At 23.3% G+C, this 25,334-nt stretch overlaps 1 protein-coding gene across 4 annotated transcripts; it reads right to left on the bottom strand.

The window, feature by feature from the left end:
- LOC129613473 (ankyrin repeat-containing protein kinase A) lies at positions 1–23,717 on the bottom strand. 4 transcript variants are annotated; one of them, XM_055527560.1, is made up of 3 exons: positions 4,074–4,256; positions 2,655–2,914; positions 1–2,366 (listed from the first exon to the last, which is right to left on the bottom strand). In XM_055527560.1, the coding sequence occupies exons 1-3, from the start codon at positions 4,096–4,098 to the stop codon at positions 237–239; spliced, it is 2,415 nt and encodes an 804-aa protein (XP_055383535.1). In that variant the 5' UTR covers positions 4,099–4,256; the 3' UTR covers positions 1–236. The 4 variants fall into 4 exon arrangements, with proteins under 4 accessions (XP_055383535.1, XP_055383533.1, XP_055383532.1 ...); XM_055527558.1 differs by lacking the exon at positions 4,074–4,256 and adding an exon at positions 23,536–23,717 and having other exon boundaries at positions 1–2,914; XM_055527557.1 differs by having other exon boundaries at positions 1–2,914.
- Positions 23,718–25,334: the final 1,617 nt, after the last annotated feature.

Below are 25,334 nucleotides of genomic sequence, written 5' to 3'. Positions count from 1 at the left end.
AAAAAAATTAACAACAAGATCAATAATAATGCAACACTTTTAAAGTAACAATTTAAATTAAAATTTAATCAACTATACAAAAAAAAAAAATTATAAAGGTTCAAATTTTTTTTTATGAAAAAATTTCCAAATTCAGTCATATAATAATTTGAGATTTACTTCTTTTACATTAAAAAAAACTGTAAAATGGCGGAAATTCGTTAAAAGCAATCAGAATTTTTTTTTTCCCTATAATTCTAACTTTTATTAACAGCTGCTGCAGTAGCAGTTTTATTCATATTTGATTCTACATGATTTCTTATTGATTCTATTGCAGTTGACTGATGACTTGATGCTAATATTGATTTAGCATTACTAGAACCAGTTACTAAAGCAGCAGCAGCTGCCGCAGCTTGTGCATGTTGAACATCACCGGGTAAATAATCTTTCCAACTTCGAAAAAGATATCTTGTAAATTTTTTTAATTGTCTAAATTTACAATAAGTTGCACCTTCAGCTGACTCTAATTGTTGAGTTTGTATTAGGAATCCTTTATCCTTAAAAGTTTGTTCTAATTTTTCACGTTGAATTGAACGTTTCGATTTTCTTTTTTTTCGATCATGTAAACAGTTTGATCGATGTTCTCTACGTATACTAGATGATATCGCTGGTGGTAATAATAAGGCACTTGGTGGAGTATCAGGAATTTGTAATAATTCATTACTTAAACCAGCTGATGGTGGTGGAAGATCAGTTGAAATTTTTTCACCAGTTGCATTCAAGAAAGCACCTGAACAATTTACTCCCGGAATGACACCTGATTGTTGTAAACTTTCTCTTGGAAAAAACTCATAACCTCGACTTGATTTATCACCAGTTCCACTAAAATAACGATAATTACCTTCTGAATCAACTGAAAGCATTTTTTTCTCTTGTAAAGTAGGTTTGGCACCGCCGGTGAACTTAAATTTGCAGATACTAACTTCAGTTGGAGGATTAGAAGTATTTTCAGCTGGCATTGGAGGAATGAATATCGCTGAGCGCTTACGCTTTTGTGGCGGTTGATTAGTGCTTGATGAGCCACAATTAGTTGTTGCCAAGCTTATACCTGATTTTATTGAACTGGGTGTAGAACAAGTTTCTGGACGTTCCGATTTTTCTTTTTTAATCAAAATTGATGGTGATTTACTCTGAGGTTTCGGTGATAATGAAAGATGTTTAATTGACAGATTTGTTGTACTTGTATTTACGGTTGATGGAGAATTGCACTGAGATGATGGTTGGAGATTATTTGAATCTATCATTTTTTGATAATATAAAGCCACCGGATGCATAAACATACGTGCGTCGTTCCATTGCCCACTATTAGATGCCGACGAATTTGTTTTCTCGTTTTCATTATTTTGTGATGGATGAGCTTGAGTATCAAGTTTTTCGTTGCTCGGTGATACCGAAGAACTCTTTTTAAAATTTGATAAAGATATTTTTAAATTTTTTGCTAATAAATTATCAGTAATTGTGTCTGCAGCTAATTCATGGGGGGTAGCATTACTTGACGTATCATAATCATTAGCGGAATCTTCATCATCACTAGAAATAGTATAAGAATCAGACTGATCTCGAAGACACAGATTTAAAGGTTCCTCAATTAGTACAGGGCTGTCATCATTAGTTTTCGATATTATTTCAGTAAGCTTTTTAGCTAAAATACTATTTGATTTATCAGATTCATTTAAACAGACATCTTTCGGAGTACCAGGAAATATAGTTCCATAATTTTTATATATTAAGTGGCATATATCAGCTTTTTTTGGTTTACGACCACGACGTGGTTTCGAATTTTCTAATGTCATTTCTCCCATATAAGGCAAGTCAGAATAACTGACTATCCTGGACGGTTTGTTTGCAACTTGTACTTCTTTATTATAATTTTCTAAGCTTTGAACTTCACACAATTGTTCAATTTCATCGTGTATATCAATCGGTTCGATGGACGTACTCACAGTACTTTCCGCCGCAATTGCCAATTCAGCAGCTTCTTTTGCGGCAGCAGCTTCTTGCATTTCTGCAATTTTTTGTAACCAATTTCTAACATTTTCTTGAGAATTCGCAAAGTTTTTATCATTGGATCTTGTTAAAGCTGCTACATTTGATTTTTTATTTAAAATATCACCATCTACATTCTTACTATTATTAACTAATTTATTGTTATTTAAATTAACATTGGCAGTGTTAGTATTTTGTTTTAAATTTAATTGATTTTGAGTAGCTTCATAGTGACTCAAATATTCAGGGGGTAGTGCTTGATGATGAAAACGTAATTTAAATGCACCTTTCCTTCTGGTACGAGTATTTCCCTGATTATTAGTTGAACGATTTTTCTTCACCTGTAATGGAGATCGTTGAATATGGTGATCTGTAGTATGTGTAATTGATATTGGATTATCTGTAATGTCATGATTTAGTGAACAATTTGGCATCATCATTGATTTTAGTTCATTTGGATTATCATCATCGACTGATGTTGCACCCCGTGATATTAAAGGATCATCAGAGTTTCTTAATAAAAGTTTTGATGTTCCTTTGTCTTTAATATGATGTGAATGATGATGATGCCAAGATGATGGACTATTATACAAATCAGAACTATTTATTTCTTCAATTTTTATACTAACTGATTCTAAGTTGGGTGATTTTGTATTATTGCGATGTAATTGTGAAGATGATGATGAACAAACATTGTATGTATCCACTATGATATTTGAAGGCGGTGGTGGTGTTATTGATGGATTTATTGAAGATGTTGTTACTGGAAGATTTGATGTACTTCCTGAATTTGTACTACTTCGTATTATTACACAATCTTTGTCAACAACACATTCTCCATTTAGGAGACTGAAATCATCACGTGATATATCTTGCATGCTATTGCCAACTGAAATTATAAAAAAAAAAATTGTTTTTGTTATTTATTTTAAAAATAGTTTTTTTTATTTTTTTTTTTGCATTTTGTAAGAATACACATAAATTTTTTTTTTTTTACTTTTGGCAATTTTTTGTAAAATTCTTGTTAAAAGTTTATATCGAATTACATATAAAAATTAAATGTAAATTTTAATATTTTTGTAAAATTTGAGATTGACAAAAAATTAAAAAAAAAAATTACCGATGAAAAAAATAAAATGAAAGCAACTGAGAAATTTTTATTGTCTAAAATTCATTTTAATTCACTTAATATTGTTTTGTAATAGCAAGGCTGTAAATTTTTTTTGGCGCAAATTTGATTTCTTCTGCTGTATTTCGTTATTTAAATAACCCATATTTTTTAGAAAATATACAAATTTTTGGAATATATTGTAGAGATAAAAATAGTGGTTCCTGTGTCCGGTAATTATTATATTCCTTCAAATGGAGTTTTTGCTCTATTGCAAAAAAGATGTAAAAGCTTCAATACTATACTTTTTCATAAACTGCTCTGTTCTAAATATGGTACAGTTATTTAAATTTGAGAAAATGATTGTCTTCTATAGTCTATAAGACTAGAACTTGTATTCAGCTAGTATGTTAACAAATCAGTGGAGATTTGAATTTAATGTGCTCAAAATGGCGTTTATTGACGTAAAAATTAATAACTTAGTAACTTATCAAAAATTTATTGTAAACGTACTTTTTTCTTATTCATAATTTCCCGCTTAATTCATAAAATGAAAATCAAATAAAATTATCACAATAATTTTAAATCATTCACAATTTAAACAATTCGCATTTTTTCTTTTAATTTTATAATTCACAGTTAGAAATGTTTATAACTTTAAAAATATACATAATTAGCACTGATGAAATAAATTTAAAAATTTTAAATATGAAAATTCAATAACAAGCAAAATAGAAGTGGTTTTTTTTTCTTCTTTTTTTTTTGTCGTTTCTTTTTTGAAATACATATTATTTATATTTGTCCTTTCATTAGAATAATATTTACGTATACTTACGTATACATATTTATATATGTATATATAAAAATATATCTACATATATGTAAAAAAGTTGTATTTAAATATTATAAAAACGCTATAAATAAATTTTAAATTTAATACCTGAAAATAGTAACTCTGGCAACATGATTCTCTATTATTTCTTTCTCTTTTACTCTTTTTTTGGTTTTTTTTTTGTTGTTATCTTTAATTTTTTTTTTGTCTTTATATATAAAATTTTTTAAATCTTTTTATTTTTTATTTCATAATATATTTTTTTGCTATTTTTTAATTAATATCTTTAAATTAAAAAGATATTCAATATCACAGTTTATTTTTTAATAAATAAAGTTTTTAATGAAAGTTTTTAAAGCCCGATTACAATTAAAAATGTTCAAAATGAAAAATGTGCTTTTTTGTAATTTAATATTTAATATATTGCAAAAATATTTTTGCTTTTTAATTAATTTTTTATTATTTTTATTTATTTTTATGATAAATAAATTTTTTATGAATATTTTCATAAACAAATAACTTTTATAATTATAATAACAAATTATCAATTAACGTTAACACAATTAAATAACAAAATTTAAATAACAAGTGGATAACAATTAAAAAAACAAAATAAATAAAAAATATATAATTAAGTAAATAAATAATTATAATTATGTCATTGCGAACCGTATATTATATTTATTTAATTTGACCTATATAATTATTGGGTGTATTGCATTTATTATAAACACGTACTATTGCGATATTTTCCACACGTATAACGTAATCCGTATTTAAATTTAAAAAACATTTCCGATTTATATTATTCCAAAAAAAAAAAAAAACTCTTATTTTTTACTTATTTTTAATTTATTTTTTAATTTATATATGTATGTATACACATATGTATACAATATACGTGTACAGAAAAAAATTTTCTTTTCAAATAGCAGCCGATAAATTTGACATCCAAAACGCAACTAAATTATAGTTACGAAAAACCAGAAACAGAAAAAAAAACAAATTTTAACAACAAAAATAACACAAACATAAAATAAATCCTCCGTAGATGGATATCTCATTAAAAACGGACAAAATGTCCAATCTATACTATAAGAATTTTTCAATTTTCTTAAAAAACCAGCTCCCTCTTCTCTCTTTTAAAGACTTATTAAAAATAAAAAAAAAACAAAAACAAAAAAAGAAAACAAAAAAAAACGTAAGAGGAAAAATGTGTATGTACTTGATATCAACGCGCCACCATCATGCAAATCTTGTACTAATATCCTTCTCACAAAACTGACATATTTTATTTATGGTTCTTTTAGCGGAAAATATTTTTATACAAATTCATTTCAACAATATATTATGTAGAATTAATTTTATTTAGACGTTTTTAACGTAATCTTTATATAGTAGAACAAGGTTCAATTATTCATAATTTTTTTTTTTATTAAAATATCAAAAACAATTTAATAATTTTAATGGAACTAAATTTATGAATAATGTTGTCCTGTTGGTGCGGTCAAACTTAACACAAAATTTGATCAATCAAACACTTCTCCAATTTAAATTAATGCACAAATAGTTATGTGAATCATATCTCCTGAAACTGAAATTTACTACCCCTGTACGTTACACTTTTGACACATAGACAACAAGTGTACGGTCATAGTTAAAAGCATTTCTATCGAAATCTCGTTTTCCCATCACGCGGTCACTACTTCACCATCACGCGATTCTATTTCTATTGTATTTTAAAATCGACCTATAAGCATGCAATAAAGATTTTTGCCTATAATTATGCAAAACATAATCATAATTTTTACATTAGAACCACATTCTTTTATCAAAACATAATTTTCAATAATACATTTATTTTGCTCTTATCATACATAATATATCTCATAGTTTATTGGAACAATAATAATATGCGTTTATTCTAATATACATATTTATTTTTCATTTGTTTTTCTTTCCCCTAAAATTTTTTTTAGGGAAATTGTGCCAAATGTGTTTGAATTTTTTTTTTATGTTTTTTTTTTTTAATTTTCTTTCTTTTTCTTTTTTTTATTTTTCAACACTTATAGATTTAGAAAAGCAACCACCTCTCTGGGTAGAAAATTAATTTACAATATAAGGGAATAATAGTAAAATATGATCTTGTTTACATTTTATACACCTTAAAGAGTACAACTTTTCTCTCTCTCTCTCTCTCTCTCTTACTTTTTGATCTTTACGTTCTCTTTATTTTCTTGTTTTATTATTATCCGCATGTTTTTTTTTTGTTTTTCTTTATTTTTGTATTTTTTTTATTTTTTTTTATTATTTTTATGTTTTGATATTTAAAGCTCTCTATAATATGCAAAGATTGGCAACTAAATTAAATCTTTCGGAGAGCAAAAAAACACTTATTTTGTTTTTGTTGTTTTGTTTATTTTTCGTTTTTTTTTTTGTTATCTTTTTGAAAATGTGAAATTAGCATGGAAAATATAATATGTATGTATGGATATAATATGTACATGAAAAATTTTAAAAATAAATTGCAGAAAAAATAAAAGAAAATTGAAAATAGGTTATTATTAGCTTGTCTACAAAGTCCTAGATAAAAAATAATACCAAAAAAGGAATTATTTTATATTAAAATGTATAATATTAATTAATGAGCAGGAAATTCATAACTTTTGGAGTACATGTGTATAATTCTTTATCGGCCTATATAAAGACAAACAGGTTTTGACGTAAGTTTTCTATGTGACTTAGAAACCTGGATTATAAACGTTGAGCGATTTAAACAACAAAAAGTGATTTAACAAAATTTTTAATTTGTTCTTAAATTCCTTTAATTATTATTCTTAAATAATATTTTTATTTATTTTTTAATTGTAAATATTTTTGAATTGAAATTATACAATTTTAATTCAATTAATTTCACCTATTTTAAGAACATTTTAAAAAATCATTGTTTATGATTATTGTTTATAGTATTTTTAAAGTGATTAGGGGGGCTTGTCTTCTCTTTTTTCATTATAAAATTTCATATACGTTATTATTAATGACAATTTGCGTTAAATATACTTTATGGATTAGATCCAATTTACGTCTATTAATATTAGCCATTTTTAAATTCATAGTCTATAAAAATATTTCATTGCAAAAAAAAAAAACATATAGCGTAATCACACAATAAACACATTTTTCATTTTTTTTTTATTATATTTGTATAACACGTGTGAATTAGTCCCATTTTTTGTGTTGCGTTATTTACACACATACATATATAGATAAAATCTCTACAGTAATGTCATTTAATCCGTTTCCAAAGTAAAAAAGAACGAAGAAATAAATTAACATAAAAAATAGAGAAGAGAATAGAGAATAGAAGGAAGAATTGAAAATTTTTTATGAGAAAAAATCAAACTAAAAAAATATTTTCCTTTTCCCCATTATTTTAAGATAAATTCTTTTATTTTTTATTTTATTTTTTGTTTTAAATAAAATTTTTTATTGCGTGTACAAAATAAAATTATCCCACTTGTTACGTATGAATGTATATAAGTTTGGTGCGTCTGCGTTGTTTGAAAAAATTTTTGTAGTTTTTCTCTTTTAATTTTTTTTTTCTTTTTTTATTATTTTTAATACAATTTTTCTTATATTTCTTTTATAGTTTTTCCTGAAAATGAACATTTACTTCGTGATAACATATTTAACTGATTCATTTTTATACATCGATGTCAATGTTCACATATATCCATACACACATATATAGATATTATACAACAAAATTTTTAAAATATTATGATAATACAAAATGATTTTATGTTATACAGGGTGATACAATTAATTTTAAAAGAATAATTAATTAGACCAACTGAGTTGAAAAAAAAAATATTAAAATCAGTGACATTTGGTTGAGTAAATTACATATAACTTAAGATTTTTTACCTGTTACTCACGCCTGTTGCAATATGCACTGATTATATATGTTTTATCTCGCGTATCATTCATATTTTACATTTTACTCCGTGGTACAATGTGAATTAGCAACTAAAGTAAAAATACTTTGGTCTTATGTTTTAAAAAAAAAATATTCCAAATTTTCAGAAAACTCAACCGGCTTTATTACTAGCTTCATGAATTGATATCAAAACCAGAAAATATTCATACCAGTGCTGACATGTATCAGTACAGTTCAAATAACTTCAAAACTTTTATTACAGAAATAATTAAATCAATTAATCTACTTAATTTTAATTACTTAATTTGATTAATTTATTTATTAGAATTTTTTTTTAAAAACGTAATCTAGAAAGCCTTCTGTATTGTTGAAATTTTGAAAGAAAAGACAAGCAAATAAAACAAAAAATCAAAATATTTTCGCTCGCAATTTTTTTTTTATTTCTTTTTTTTTTTTGTTCAAAAATACAACCAGAAAAAAACAAAAATCATTTTAAAAATAAATTTTACGTTTTTCTTTTACTCTCCTTCCTTCTCTTTTTCAATATTTCCTTCTTATTTCTTCATATATTGTTATATTTATAGTGTATATGGCACATTTCAAAGAAGTTACTATTTTGGTTCCTCGAATTAGATGAAATATTCTTAATTTGGAACAGAAATTTTACGAAATATGAGTATCTTGCCTATATTTGGTCGAACCGCTGGGAAATCATCAAAAAAAAAAAATTTTTTTTTTTTGTGCGACGACGATTTTGTTCTTTTTGTCTTTTATTTTTTTTTTTTTGTTTTCTTCTTTTCATAAATTTTTTGTTTTCCACGTTTTTTTTTTATTTATTTTTTTTTTTTATTTTTAAATATCAATTTAAAAAAGTTTTTTTTTTTTCTTTTTTTGATTTATTCTAAAAATTGTAATAATTACTCACTTCTCTATGCTACCTAAAGGGAATATTAATGACAGCTTTTCAAAATAATGATGATGATGAAAAATACAATGTATAAGAGTGAGAAAGTTCAATTTATAAATAATATTAGAAATTATAATGAATTTTTATATTGTTATATTATAAAATATAATAAAATGTCTTATTCACTATAGTGGTTGTATATATGTGTGTATATACGTATATGGTTTATTATTTATATAATAATAAAGCTCAATGAAATGAAATTTGTTTGTGTTTACATTACGGTAAATTAAATTGAATGCAATAATTAATTTAAATTAAATATATGATTTTGTATAATAGTATAATAGAAAAAATATAAAGTGAAAATAATAAAAATATTACTCAGAGAGCAAGCGTTATGTATCATGTTTATGCTCATTTTTAGTAAAGTATAAACGATAATAAATACGAGTATAAGAATTTGTAATTTGTATAACAATTTCATATGATGGTGAATAATGGCTATAGTTTTCTATTAAACATATTTCATATTTATGTAAATGAAGTCGTCAAAAAGTGTAAAGAGAAAATTTTAGAAAAAGGAAAAAAAAATTTTTTTATTTAATAAGAATTTTATTCTTGTTGATTAAGTCTAATGCCTTAATATAAACTTTTTACTTATAAAATTTAATGTTAATTTCTATAATTTTTTCTCTATATATGTAATCTCATATTTAACACATTTAATTGCATACAACTAGGCGTGGCAAACTACAAACAATATAATAAATGCCATCTAAATTTCAAAAATTCTCTCAAAAAAAAAACCTATAGTTTGGCTTAATTTTATACATACATACGTATACATAAAAAAAATAATCGAAATATGGACGAAATAATGTAAGAACAAATACTCTTAGAATTTGAAAAAAAAAACTGGGCTTGTGGGGTTTAATCAAAATTTTCCTAATTGCAAAATTTCTACTCACGCTCATTTTTCCTACGAAATTTCTTGTCAGCTTCTAAATTTGACGATTCTGTTCAAACATTGTGTATATATGTACAGAAGCTATAAATGGTTCAATTGTTTTCATATACACAAAATCCATTTAATTGTTGAATCATGAATTGTTGACGAATAATTTTTGAGTTTCAGGAAAAAAAATTCCCACACAAAAAAATTGGGCTAATAAACAAAAAAAAAAAAAAAAAACAAAATTATAATGAAAAAACCTACACAAAAATTTCTTTCTAATAATGTGTGCAAGTGTGTTGAACTACACACATATAGTAAAGGTAAATATGTATTAAAAAATATATTTAAGGAGTAAATAGCATAATTAATTATTAATTATTAATTATAGAATATTATAATAATTTTATATTCTTCTTAAAGACGATTTCATTTTCTTCTTTTAGTTTGAGATCAATGAATAAAATGAACTGTTTCCAGAATATTTGTTATCGATATTTACCTTGCTTAGAGAAATTGACTAAATAGAACTTAAAAAAGGAATTTTTTCTCAAATATAAAAAAAAATTGCGCTTCAGTTTTATTTTATAGACATTCTAAGTTGAAAATCCTTTTTATTAATTCAAAAATTAAATTGAAATTAAATTTTTGTTTTTTTAAATTTACAATTAAAATTCATAAAAATTTTATTAGCTATTTCAAAAACTATATAGTCACGAAAACACAAAATATCTAAATTTATCAAAATATTTGAGAATTCTTTTTTTAAAAATAAAGTCCGAAATCTGAAAAAATATCAAGGTAATTATTAATTTAAGTATTATTACGGACACGTGCAATCTCCAGCACTCTTTTATATTCTATTTTTTATAGTATTATTTAGCAAATTTATTATTTAGTTGACTATATAATCTAAAATATATTTTATATACATGCTAAAAAATAAAAACAACATTTTTGTACAAGACCGATTTTTTTTTTTTTTTTTTTAAATAAATTTTCACATTTTTGTACAAAATTCAACCATAAATATTTAGAATTAAGTAAAATGGTAAAAACCAAAAAAAAAAATTTACTAGAAAAAACAACATCAAATGAAATCTCATATACGTATATATAAGAAAATTGTACAACCCACGCACTAATTTGTATTTTTATATGTACATATGTAAAGTTTGTATTTTATTTTTCTAGGTATTGCAACATTTTAAAAATACTCAGGGAACTGTTAACACAAAAAAAAATTAAATACATAAAATAAAACTTTAAAGTTTTTGATCTCAATTTCTTAAAAATAAAATTATGTGACATTTTGTATGTTAATCTATATATAGCTTATATAGATTAAAGTCACACAATGAAAATCACTAAAAATATAAAAATAATGTTTTTTTTTTCTTTCTTTCTTTTTTGTATTGTATTGTAAATTTTAATGATTAAATTACATAAAAGAATTTAGCTTTAATGAGCACAAACTGTGTATTATACAGTCTAAGTAAAATAATTTAAGGTCTAAATTTAAGGTAGAAGTAAAAGAAAAAAAATAAAAATATATTGAAGAAAAACAAAAATGTGTTATAAGAACAAAAGTAGTAATTTTAGCAAAAGTAAGACAAAACAATTGAAAAAAAAATAAAATTTTTTAAATATTTGTTTTTTGGTTCTTTTTGTTTTTGTATATATGTTTTGAAAATATTCTAAATTGCTTTCTAAATTTTGGTCTAAATTTATATTGTATGTATAATGGTATATAACTGCATAAACAACAATGCGTAACACAAATATTTTTATTCTCTTATTCTTGAGCTATAATATGGTATATTTCTGGTTCGTCTCCATCTAGCTTATGCCTCACAATTTTGATCGCCTTTTTACAATATTCATATTAATAAGATTGAGTCAATTCAGAAGAATTTTATATTCAGAAGGATTTGTGCTTTGTCACCTTCCTTGACAGGATCCTATTTTTCTTCCTCCTTATGAGGACAGGCTCAAATTGATTGAATTACCTACTTTAAGTACGAGACATTATGTCGCGGACATGATATTTATTTTTTAATTTATGAAATCTGATTTGATTCCTCCCGATATTTTTAATTCAAATTATTTTGTAGTTCCGTTTTATAAAGAACTAATTATGGAAAACACGAATCCGTCAGTAGAATGTTGAATTTGGGTAACAAATTCAAGAACACACTTGATTTCATATACTAACAAATTACACGATAAAAAAAATTTTTTTTATTCTTATAGATACTTCATTATTTTCCTAGATGATTCCAACTTAATTAATAATAATACATGTATTATAATATTAATATGTCTGTAATTTTTGGTATTTTTTTTTTTGATTTAATATATAGATTTAAGTTTTCTGTAAGTCAAAATATGTAAATTGATATGTATTCTCCTTCAATTTCAAATGCGAATTTGATACGACTGTCAATAACTTTAATTTTAAATTAACAATTGATTGTAGGAGAACTATATTTGTAATTCAAAAATATCAGCAGCTGATTTTTGATAGAACATCAATTTTGAAATCAAATGAATTTTCATTTACAAACGACTATAAGTGAATTCTGAAATGCCATAAATATTTAAACATTTTTACTTTATAGTTGTACCTTATCAGTACCAGATAATGCAAAGGCTCCCATTCATTCTATATATATATTCTTATATTTTGTTCTTATATATACTAATTTTATATACTAGAAGAATACTATACTTCTTTATTAATTAATTATAATTATGAATATTATATGTGTAAATAATTAATATGATAATGACTACTTTCAAATATTTACCATACATACATAGACGTACATATTTTATAATTTTGTAATTTATATTGTTGTAGGCGTATCAATTTTTTATGCTATATATTATTATAAGATATTGAAATTTAAAAGCGGCTCATAACTTCGTTGAAATTTAATGATGAATTAATATTATCATATTAACTAGTTTGATTTTATAACAAATATTAACGTTCTCATATACACATACGAGTATAAAATATAAAATGAATTCATATTGTTTTGTAAATCAATAGTGAAGGATTTAATGCGTATTTTATGTGTTCTTTTTATAGTATAAAATAACAAGAAAATTGTATTATTTTCAATATATTTTTTAGTATATGGTAGTTATTTAATCCAACTGAACATTATTTCAGTGTCAGTTTCAATATTTTGCTTTTCTTATAATTTTTATAATACTTATAATATGTAAAAAGAAAATGTGGAAAGAGAAAAACAATACAAACTTGAATTACCACCTATAACTTATTTTTAACAAGCGCATTGCATATAATAACGGAGGTTATGTGATAACACCAAATTTCGGATGTTGAATTTTCGATGAAAACACACTACTCCGTAGTAACGCAGATAAAATTATTTTAAGTTGATTTGATGAAATTATGTATAAGTTGATTTCGGCTATGTTTCCAAATTGCTCAACTTTTGAGAACATGCTTCGTGAGCTAAATTGTTTTCCGGGCCGATTTTATACTTTTGTGCATACAAAGAGAAATAACTTATTTGTTTGGAAAGATCAGGCCTCTGAAATCGAACTAGGTGTTCGGTTCCACAGCCCCGCTGTTTCATACGAATTCACATTTTTTTCTGTATCCACGGAACGAATTAATGGAGTTTCTTGAAATTTAAAATTTGAGTTCTGGTTGGTACCGAAACTAAATGGCGAGCTTTTCAGTTAATTGAAATTTTAAATTCAAAAATTTTTTTCAAATTCAGTTAATTGAAACATTTGACTTTTGATATTTGGCTTTTGATATTTGACAGTTGACAATTGACATTTGACAGTTGACAATTGACAGTTGACATTTGCCGCATAACCAATAATTTTTTTTGGAAAGAACATAATATATACATTAGATATTTAGACAATATACGATATACATTGATATAGATATGTAGGCATTGCAGTCGGTTATATGCCGACCACATCAGATTTTTTTAATGGTTTTATTGAAATCAAATTGAATTTTGAAAGTTTGATATATATTTTTACAATTTATTAGTTTTAATAATAATTGAAATTAATTAGAAACTAAATATTTAAAAAAAAATTGTAATTAAATATGAGTTAAGCAAGTTGATATAAGTATAAGGTTAACAAGCTTTAAAATTCCATTTGTGTTTTATTTTGAAAATATTTTTTTTATTTTGAATAAATAACAAATTTCTATACACCATATTCAAAATGTAAATCTTTTTTTTTTATTGAAATTAACTAAATTGGTAACTGTAAATTTTCTAGTCATGTGGCTTACTAATTTACCGTTTACATTGTTAACATCACCCTCATCTATGCCATATCCTTAAAAAAATGAATTGCTACACCTTTATGCCAATTATGGGAAAGTCATCAGCTGTGGCAGAAGGTAAAGATCAAATTTCAATTATAATAATATAAAAATTTTGAAATTTTATAAAACGAACTAAGTAATATAGGGACTTTCATTGCAGCATCCAAAATAATTTTATTATATTTCTCAAATATTAAAGCTGCAGTACTAAAATTTTTGAATATCAGCAATTTTATTTAATTCGTAAGTCGTAATCTTTGTTATATATATATATCAATTTATTAATTATATTAGCACAATTAATTTTCAATACGACAAAATCTGTAACTAAATATGTAATTATACCGTCTTGTATTACCTGTGCGCAGAATATCTAAACTATAGAATAACCATGCCGTACTATTGTTACAAACCATATATGCTTTATATATCTTATGCTTCTTTATAAACATTTAACATTAAAATTATTATAAGCATTGATAAGGATTTATTCGATACTAAAATAAGAACGATGCACTATAAGAACTTTACACATTCCAAAAAAGTCTAAAAATTCCTTTTGTCAAAAAACAAAAATATTTTATTTAAAATTGCCTCTTTCAGGCTTATTTACGGCAACTTAAAATGTGAAACCATTTAAAATCTGCGCTAGTCTTTTACGTTATTCTAATTCTTATTCGAAATATTATATGAAACATTTACAATTATAATAATATTCTTAAAAAATTCTATTTTAAGTAAAAAATACGACAAAAATGGATTTGGCAAAGGAAAAAAAAAATAAAAAGAAAATTAAAGTAAATGAAGTATTTTAATGCCGCCCATTTCAGTTTTTTTTTTGTACAGCAGCAGCAGTTCCAATTTTATGGAATAATGAATAATAATGAATAAATAAAGGTATTTTTGCTTTATAAAATCCTCCATATAATTTTTGTTTTTGTTTATTTTTGCGGTTATTCTTCTAAATATAATTCAAATATGCACATAATACCTACATGCTTTAAACAATTTAATAACAATTAAATATGAATTTTTTATTTTTTTTTCGCAAATGAAGAAAAATCTAAATTTTTAAATTATATGTGTACTGAGAAATCAATTAAAGTTATAAGCATTTAACAACCATAGATAATTTTCATTTTTAAATGAAAATAAAATAAAAAATCTAATTTGATCAGCACATAATCGACCGCAAAGTGTATTGCCCGGTTTAGCAAAAATATTGCAAAAGATTTCAAATTTTAAGGATCTTTAGTAAGTCAGACGAAGGTTATATATAAAATTTCAAGTTAATCTGTCGAATATTTTCCTAAAAGCAGTCAAAAATATAAAAGCGACCCCCTTGTCACAGTCAAAGAAAACAAGAAATCTTGCCAAAAATAATTCATTTACGCTTCCGTAAATGCAAACTGACCCTATGCATACACAATTGATATCTTTCCCAAAGTAGTTCATTTATGTTCTCCACTATCATGTAGAAATTAGATTTTTATTAAATTTTCGACATGTTAAATTTGCTACGATCGCAATGCCTTCCTTAATGTACGCAATGCAATCTATAAAAAATTTTATATATATATACGAGTACACATACCACACATACATTTTATACATCAATACAAAAAAAATCCATATTATTAAATTTCAATATTAAAAATAATCCATACTTAGTCTTGAATTTATTTAAATAATTTAATGTATACACTGTAATTATACATGCATATTTATATACATTGGCTGCTATCCAAAACGCATTAAGCAATAACTTTTTTCGGTAAGAAATTCTCGAACATCCAAATTAAAAAATTCTACAATTATTAAATTATAAAAATGTTACACATAAATGTATATATGTATTATGCACTCCCACATAATTTTAGAAGAATTCTATGTCTAGAAAAATAAATATTTAATTTTTTCTTTCAATATCTCATTTAATATTAAGGCAAAGAAATTTAGAAATAAGACATTTATATATCGAGTATTGAAAGTAAATTATTGATATAATAAATGTGAAATTTCGAGTTAAAATAGTTTTAACTATAACATATACAATCCTTACTTAAGTTATTTATACTCTAAAGCTGAATTCATTCCTTATGTCCTTTGTAACTGACACGTTTTAAGGTGGCAATTTCTAACCAGTCACTCAAGTCACGAGAATTATATCAGATTCACAAAGCCCTTTCTGAAGCACCTCAGTCAAAAGCGAGCATTCGCATCATAATTCCTCTACCATTTTGTCCTTTTCCACGCAGAGATGGCAGACCTCGACCTCCGTTTTACCCATCCATTTGAAATGGACCATCCAGCGAAAATGTCCAGCGAGAACACCCGCCAATATTAAAATAATGGACTGGTATAATAATACTTTTAAAACTGTGTGAATTTCTGTGATTTTTCAAAGCCTTCAAAATAATTTATAAGTTTAAGAAAATTTAAATTTTCTAAATATTTGTACTTTTATGCATAACTTATGCAAAAAACCTGACATCAAAATTGCCGAAAAATAAAAAACTCCGGAACTCAACTTTAGAAGTTTTTGTAATTCCAATATAATTATAATTTAATTTTGCTATACACCTAATAATTAATTATAATTAAACTATACAAAGTTTATTTATGTACATACTTAGTTTGTATATTCTTAAATAAATTTCTAAAAAGTGCATATTTCAAGGCGAAAATTATACAAAAAAAAAAACTGTATTAATTGTATTTTTTTACGAATCTGTTCAAAAATCATTAATAATTTTTTATTCGCTTAATTAATATTAATATTTCTCAACACTATATGATTATAAATATACAATTAATTACATATATACGTATACATACACAATGTACATTCCATTAGACATAAAATATACATGCGAAATACAAAAATAAATGCACATTCTGGAAAACAATCTTTAAATATTAATATGGCAAATATAGAAAACTTCTTATTTAAATAAAGTAATTTTCTTTTTTCGTTTTCATTTTTTTTTTTTCAAAACCAATAAAATTGGTATCTCATATGGACAGAACAAACCATAAAATTTATAGAGAATCTGTAGTTGATTAACTTCCTTAAATGGAACATACCAGAGACACTTTTGTGTTGGCGGAATATACAAGTATATAAAAAAAATCAAAGCAAAACAGAAATAAACAAAAATAAATATAAAATTTTTTAACATTTTTATATTTTTTACTCAAATTGAGCGCAATTTTAATTTTTTTTTGCTTTGTTCATTTAAAATCTTCTTTTTTTTTCATATTGTTATTAAAAATTTTCCTTAAAAATTCCAATTTGTATTTTTTAGTACAATATTTTTATACAAATGAATTCATTATTATATTTAAAATAGAAATAACTAAAAAAATTAAAGAGACAAAAATAATAATACAAAATTAATGAGCTAATTCTCCAATAATATTAGGATAATAAAAATTTTGGAAAATAAAATTATTAAAATAAGGCAAAATACACTTTATAACATCAAATTTAGAATATAACAATTATCGATTATTTGTACAGCAAAATTAGGACTTTGGAGCCAAAGAAATCTCCTTGAAATCTAGAACTAGAATTCTAGACATTAAACTCCAATTAAATTGAGAAAAGGGAGAAAATCAATTAATTGAATTGATTAAATTTTCCTTTATAAAACCATAACATATACAATTCTACAAATGTTAAACCTGTAAATTCTCAATGACAAGTACAACAATCATTTCAAATAAACTAAAAAATTGAAGTTACATAAGTTCGCCCCAAAATTTTAAGTCTCATTTAACTTATTAGTTATTAAGTAGTTTTTATTATAAATCAAATTATTTAATTATTTTAAAAAAGTTGGTTTACCAAGTTTTTTTATTTAAGTATCGATTCATGTGAATCAATTTTCATTACTTTTGCCAAAAAAAACTAAAAAATTTATTTTTCTCTTTCTTGGTTTTTGGTTAGAAAAATTGAAAAAAAAGGCAAAGCAAATCCTCGTAGTTTCCGTATTTAGAATATTAATTTTTTTTTTCATATCCAAATTTTATGGTAAAAATAGTTTTTAGTATTCTCCTAATATTATTCTACACCGTTATTGTTGTTTTTGTTACTATTGTATTTACGATTAAAATTTTATGGAAAACAATTAAGTTATTTATTTTTTTTCCTTTTTTTTTCATTTAAACCAAATTTCGAGTGAAATTAAGTAATTTAAAAAAAAAAATAATAGAAAATTATTAATCGCATAAAATATTAAATTTGTAAAAATTGTTCTACGTATTAAAATGATAGAAAAATAATTATATTAAATACAAACTTAACCTAAGCAGTATTTATTAATTACTAGTATTAGTAATTATTGTTATACATTATAAAATTATAATGTATAATAATGTAAATTACTATATTGCAAAATTACTAATATATGTACATTTTGTTTTGGAAATCCTGCAATTTTATGTCTTTAATTGTTCTTCCTCCTTTTGTTATTGTCATACTCAGGTACGCTGTATGGAAACGGAAACCTATTTTGTATAACATTATGTTTATTTTCAAACCTATTTTCTCTGTTTTATCTACATATCTTTAAGTGAGTGAGTCGGTGGAACGACTTCATCAGCATGTTTTCAGATTTTGCAGTGATGTTACCTCCTTCATACATTTGTCTAATACAATGACGAACTGCAACGTTTAAGGAGGGCATTCTTGTCTGACTCCTACTGTTGTCTTGATGGGGGGGACTAAATTTCACCTTATATAATACTGTTTCTTCGGCATCGTATTAAAATGCCTTTTTATTTTGTGTTAGTTTGTTAGAGATTCTAGAGTTAGTTTGTTAGAGATTTTTCTAACTGTATTCTACTGACTGCTGGGCTGACAATCAAATTGTGTTAGAGTGTTCAGTTGATTTCTACAAAGTGTTCTCTCCATCTGCCCGATTGTTCTTGAGTTGATGTGACTGCTATTTTTACTTTTTATCGGTTGTAATTTGCGGTGGTTTTAGCTGGAGGGAATATAAATTTTTCTATGAAGTAATCGGGTGTTGTTAAAATTCTGCGGCTATTTGAACTTCTCCAGCTATGTTATTGTAGAACTTTCTCTTATCCCTTCTAGTAATTTTTTTATGATTTCTAACTATTAACCTGTGTGAGTTTCTCAAGTTCGCATCATTATTTGTTAATAATTTTTTTCTTATGTCTTTTATTTGTTCAATAACAGACCATGTTTCATCTAAGATTCATTTTTTCTTCTCATACCTGATCATACCCAAGATTTCTTCATTGGTTTGACAATAGAGACATTGCGTTTGTTTTTAATTTCTGTTCTGTTCACTTATTGGACTCCTGTTGTATATATGACACAAATTCCTGTTTAGTATCTTCTGTTTTAGCCGCTAATTTGACTTTTATATCCGCAATTATTATAGTTCTGAACATCCGCGAACCTCCACAGTCTTCACATTTATTATTGATTAACCCATATTCGATCTATGCATATATGATATATCTGATTTTTTGTTCTGCCATCCGGGGATATCCATGTATATATCTATGCCTTTGTGTGGAATATTGTACCGGTTATCACTATATCGGTAAACTGATTTATTGATTTAATTGATATCATTCGGGAACTTGCCACTTTTATGTATTTTTCTTTAAATTTTAAAAATCAAATGACTGAAAATTACCCTGTAATATAAATTTTAATTTTTCCTTTTATGAAAAACCAAAAATGAGCAACTTACTAATTAAGAGGGTTAAAATATTGAAAAGTGAATTCATTTTAGACTGAAAAATTAAGTTATTTGTAAAATAATATAATAGTTTGTTTTTTTTTTTTGATTTTCATAAAAATAAATTATAATATTAGGTAGGTAACAAATAAAAAAATATTAAGAAATTTACAATATAACACAATGTACTCAAAATCACAAAGTTAAACAGAAAAAAAAATTTTATAACAAAAAATTACATTTAAGCGCTTAATTTTCACCAAATATGGAAAATTCTTATTTAAAATTATAAGTATTAATATACAATATGGGTATACTATAAGCTATATGCAATGTAAATAATTACAAGCAATACCTACATACACACAATATATATTATGTATAATTTTTGCACTTTCATAAACGTTTCTTAAAAAAAGTAAGAAAAAAAAAAACTAAAACTTTTCATCTTAAACTAACAAAATTGCAAACGCTTAGATTTTTAAGGAGGTGTTTAGGCGGAATCATTATGGAATCTCGCACAATTTTTACAATTTTTTTTTTGTTTCATTTTTGCAATATTTGCACTATAGGAACAATATTTAATTTTTTCCTTTTTTCTGCTTTTAATTTTTAATTAAAATAATATTTACTTAACATACAAACTAAGCTAAAAAAAAATTGAAAAAATTTAAATGGAAAAATTAAATCTAAAAAATAATTTAAGGTAGGTATTGTATAGTGTAATGTAGGTACATATTTACAAAATATCATTGGTATTTATTTGTGTATTTATATATCACATTAATTGTTTTTATTGTTAACACATGGTATTACATGTCAAATAATGTATAAATAAAAATAAATACAGTAAGTAACTCGAATAAACATCTTAAATAAACGAACATTAACTGAACTTAAGTAACAATTGTTTCTTTTTCTCAAAAGCAAAACAAATTCTCCAAGTTCAGAAACAAATTTTATTTTAAAATTAAAATAATTATATTTAATAAACATTTAATAAATAATTAATTATAATCGCAAAATTTATAATTGCAGGCCCTTACATATTAAAATTTGATGTTGACATAATAAGCTATTAGTCAAATCATTCTAACCATTTAAAATCGAAAAAAATAAAAATTCATTTACAAACATATTGTATTAATTTTCTTAAATTCTTGAATCCAAAGTCTATAACTTCTATTCTATAAATATTCCAGTAAAATTAAATATAATTTAATATTTATTTTTATGTTAAAATTTTGAACCATGTATGTATTTCCCCAAATTTTTATTCAAACTTGTTACTTATTTTATAATATAAACTTGTTAATTAGTCACTATAATTAAAATTTTTATTTCAAAAGGACCTTATGAATTTATGTACTATATACGCATATAAAATAAGAAAAAGACAAATCTATAAACAAAATTTAAAGAAAAATTTTTAAAGTTTCTAAAATTATTTTAATAATATTTATAATCTTTTTATATAAAATACACACTTATATATACTTAAACATTTTTTATATGTATATAACAGTAATAAAATCGTTTGACCTAAAAGTATTTAGAACAACATAAGTACAATAATTATGCATAAAATCACAAAAATGTTTCCTATAAAAAGAAATCCATTTCCGAAACATTTAAGATTCTATACAAATAAAAATTTAATTTTATAAATTTATTTAATTTTAATATATATATATATATATATATATATATACTAAAATTATTTTTAACTTTTAATTGTTGTACTTTTTTAATTTCTTTCAAAAATTTATTTAAGTAGTTAATATTCAATTAAATTATTTAAATAGACCATTCTAAAAGCTTTAGAATTAATTTAAGAAAACCATTTTTATATATATATATATATATATATATATATATATATATATATATATATATATATATATATATATGTATATATATATATATAAATACATTATATATCTATAATTATATAATTTTCAAATTCACAAACTGAAAAATTATATAATTTTTTTAAATTAAATTTTAAATGTTTTATTTTGTATCTTGTATCATCATGTACTTACATGCTTATAATTATGTTTTGCGTTATCAATAATATAAAATAATTTATCTCATTAGAACAATAATATTAAAATAAAAATATACATATATGTATATATATGAAATTATTACATTATAATTATTTTAAAATTTTAAAAATACTTAAGTACATATTAAATTTAATGCTCTAAATAATTTTTTTTTTAAATTACTCACTCTTAGATTTTATTAACAATAATAAAGCGATTTGATATTAAACTAAAAATAAATTTTATTATTTTATTAATTAATTGATTTCTAATTTATTTATGCATTATAAAATTTCATCAAAATTAGGAAATTTTAAAATTTCCCAATATTAAAACGATGGCAAAAGAATTTATTATATAAAGAATATAATAATATAAAATTCAACATAAAAAAAATTGAAACCCAAAAGTAGAAGTAGAAAAGTTATTTTCTATTTTTTTTTTTTTTGGATTTAGCTTTTTATAATTCGGCATCAACGAGTTGTAATGCAATGCGTGAATTTCTACAAAAAATCATAATACTTAATAATTTTAGGTATTTTTCTATTTTCCATGAAATTTCTTACAATATTTAATTATTAACTTTGTGTTCAAGGCAACTTCTTACATATTTGATTCGGTTTATTCAATTAATTTTATTAGCTTCTCTTTCAAAAATTTGTACCTGATTTTATTTATCTTATGTAACATATTTATGTGTTTTTAAAACAAAGATCTATTCCTTAATAAATATTTAAGGTACAAAACGAATAAAATCAGATTTTAGACCTCTTTCTTCTTCTTAAATTCAACTTGCATTTAAGTTTCAATAGATTTAAATAATAAGTTCAAACATTTTGTTTTTTTTTTTTATTTCATACAAAATTTTTCGAAAAGGACTAAGTACTTTAATTTAGTGCGCATGTAAATAATAGAGATTTTCATAAACGCAATACTGCAAAACAATAACAGCGAAACGCAATACTGAAATGCGAAAATATGAAGTCATTAATGTGCAATATACTTATTACATATTTATAAAAAATTATATAAAATCAAAACAGTTCATATACAAAAATTTAGTAATGTTTATACACAAACTAGATTAGTAAAATTTGTTTATGAACACAAAATATAACGCAGTTTTTACTATATATCGTGATAGACTACGTTCATAAAAATGTGTAGTATTTTATTTAATTAAAATCACTTACTAATGTAAGTATTTTACTTATGTAAGTATTATATTAGAAGTGTATGCAAGAACACTTCAAAGACAAATATAAAAAGACATAATGCGAATTCAAAAATACATTAATTGCGTGAAATATAATCACAATGTTTAATAAATTCTAAGAACTTAATTTTTCCACACAAGCGTTATGAGATAAATTTTACAATACACCTTACGTTATATAGCCAGCAATAATATTGATTAAATAAGAAAAATATTACAACAAATTTAATGCTCTTAAAAATTTTTCGAAGATTCAAAGAAATGTATTTTAGAATTTATAGGTATATAAATCTACGGCCAAGAATAACAGATTTTATATTAAATATAAGTATATGTATTATCTGCGAATATGTAATAAGTATCCAGTTATTAAGTACCTAAATATTATCAGACCCATTTCAATTACCACTCTAATTATAATAAAACTTACAAATTAAAAACTTACCATTTCTGATTGTATTGTATTAATATCCATATTGTAGACAATGATTCATTTTATTTAATTTAATATTATTTATTCAAAATAATTATTTCTTTTTTTCTTCATCAAATTCATTACGAAATATCAAATTCAATAAATTTTATTTTTAATCACCTTGCACATCAATAAAGAGAAAAAAAATTTAATAGTTCATAATTGCAAATAAATTTGTTATATTTGTTTTTTTTTTCGCTTTTATAATAGTTACACTATTTCCGGTTAATAAAATATTTAAAGTTCAATTTTACATAACCATATAACGTTATCTTTCAATTATTTTAATAAAAAAATATAAAAATAAAAACGAAAACAGAAAAATTTTTTTAATCTCTCTTGAACTAATTAAACAAAAAATATTTTCTTATTTTTTTTTTTTTTGCTTTTTTTCAAAAAGATTTTTCTTTAAAAAAAAAAAAAAACTTTCAAATCTCATGTGCAAAAAATTTAATTTTGTAATTTGTTAATTATCGCATAAAATAAAAACAAGTACATTAAAAAAAAAAAACAAAAACACAAAATTACAATTAAAAAATTGTTATCCCATTAGAATTAAATTTGTTTACTTTGTTTTTGTCTTTTTTTTTCTTTTTTTTTTCGATTCAATCTTTTGTGAACGTTGATTTATCGCGAGCTCACGACATTAACTGAATTAATAAAAATGTGCGCCTCAGCGGCTAACTCTAATATTAAAATTTTATAAGAAAAATCTTTTTGTTGTTATTCTCGAAGCAAAAACAAAAAAAAAAAAAATTTTTTTTTGTTTTTGTTTCTTCAAAGTGTATTATGTATTTGAAATTTAATTTAAAATATTATTATTAAAAGATTAAGAAAATTTAAACCTTACGAAATTGTGAAAAAAAGTGCATGAAATAAAAACAGAAAAAGAAAACCAGACTAATATTTAAAAATATGAAAAATATATATATTTTTTTTCAAAAATGAAATTTATTAGAAGATGGATTATCTCTTCATCATCAGGAAATGCAATCAACTGTGCTATATGAAGTTAAAATACTGAGCCGCAATGCATAAACTTGCAAACAGGCACATTGACTTTTAAAAATCTGTTTCAATAAAATATTAGCTGTTTTGTTGTGCTACAAAAAAAATCAAAAACTCGGAAGATGTCCCATAGTTATGAAAAATCAGATGTGCAAACATAATAACTGAAAAATATCAGAACTAAGAAGGAAATGTAGGTGAAATAATTATAATATACTTTTGATATTTATGTTAGAGTTACTATTATTTGAGAAAAGTGAGTAACTATCATATTATATTTGTATTATGTAATTTTTGTGTAAAAGAATTTTTTTATATTGCGTATCTCGTTTTTTTTTTTGTAAAATGTACTACAAAATTGAATTCACTTTGTTTTTTGAAGATGATAGGTTCAGTTGATATTATGAGAAAGTGTATAAAAATCTAATTGAAAAATTGAGTAATCTTATTGGAAAAATGACATATTCAATTAAAAAATGAGAATTCTGATTTAATAATAAAATTGATAATAATAATTATAAACTTCAATATCCTAGTAGCAAATTCCAACTATCTGAAATAAATTTTTAAATATTTTTGATTTAGAAATAGAGTATTATAAATTTCTGTATCTTATGATAAAGAGGAAAAACTGAAATTTTTTTAACTGTTGTTAAATTTATTTTTTTGTTTTTTATTTTATAGCTTTGTATCTTATATTGTTGTATAGCATCTGATCTGATCACTGATTACTAATGCATGTACTATGCTATTAAATGTTT

Source organism: Condylostylus longicornis, unplaced genomic scaffold (assembly GCF_029603195.1).
Source record: "Condylostylus longicornis isolate FDR11 unplaced genomic scaffold, ASM2960319v2 ptg000084l, whole genome shotgun sequence".
NCBI classification, from domain to species: domain Eukaryota; kingdom Metazoa; phylum Arthropoda; class Insecta; order Diptera; family Dolichopodidae; genus Condylostylus; species Condylostylus longicornis.
The sequence above is the reverse complement of the archived record's forward strand: the minus strand, read 5'-3'. Positions and strand labels throughout refer to the sequence as shown.

Coding starts and splice junctions, on each gene's coding strand:
- LOC129613473 (XM_055527557.1), bottom strand. CDS start 4,098: ATGTTGCCAGAGTTACTATTTTCAG. Junction 2,915..4,073: donor GCCAGAGTTACTATTTTCAG/GTATTAAATTTA, acceptor TTATAATTTCAG/TTGGCAATAGCATGCAAGAT.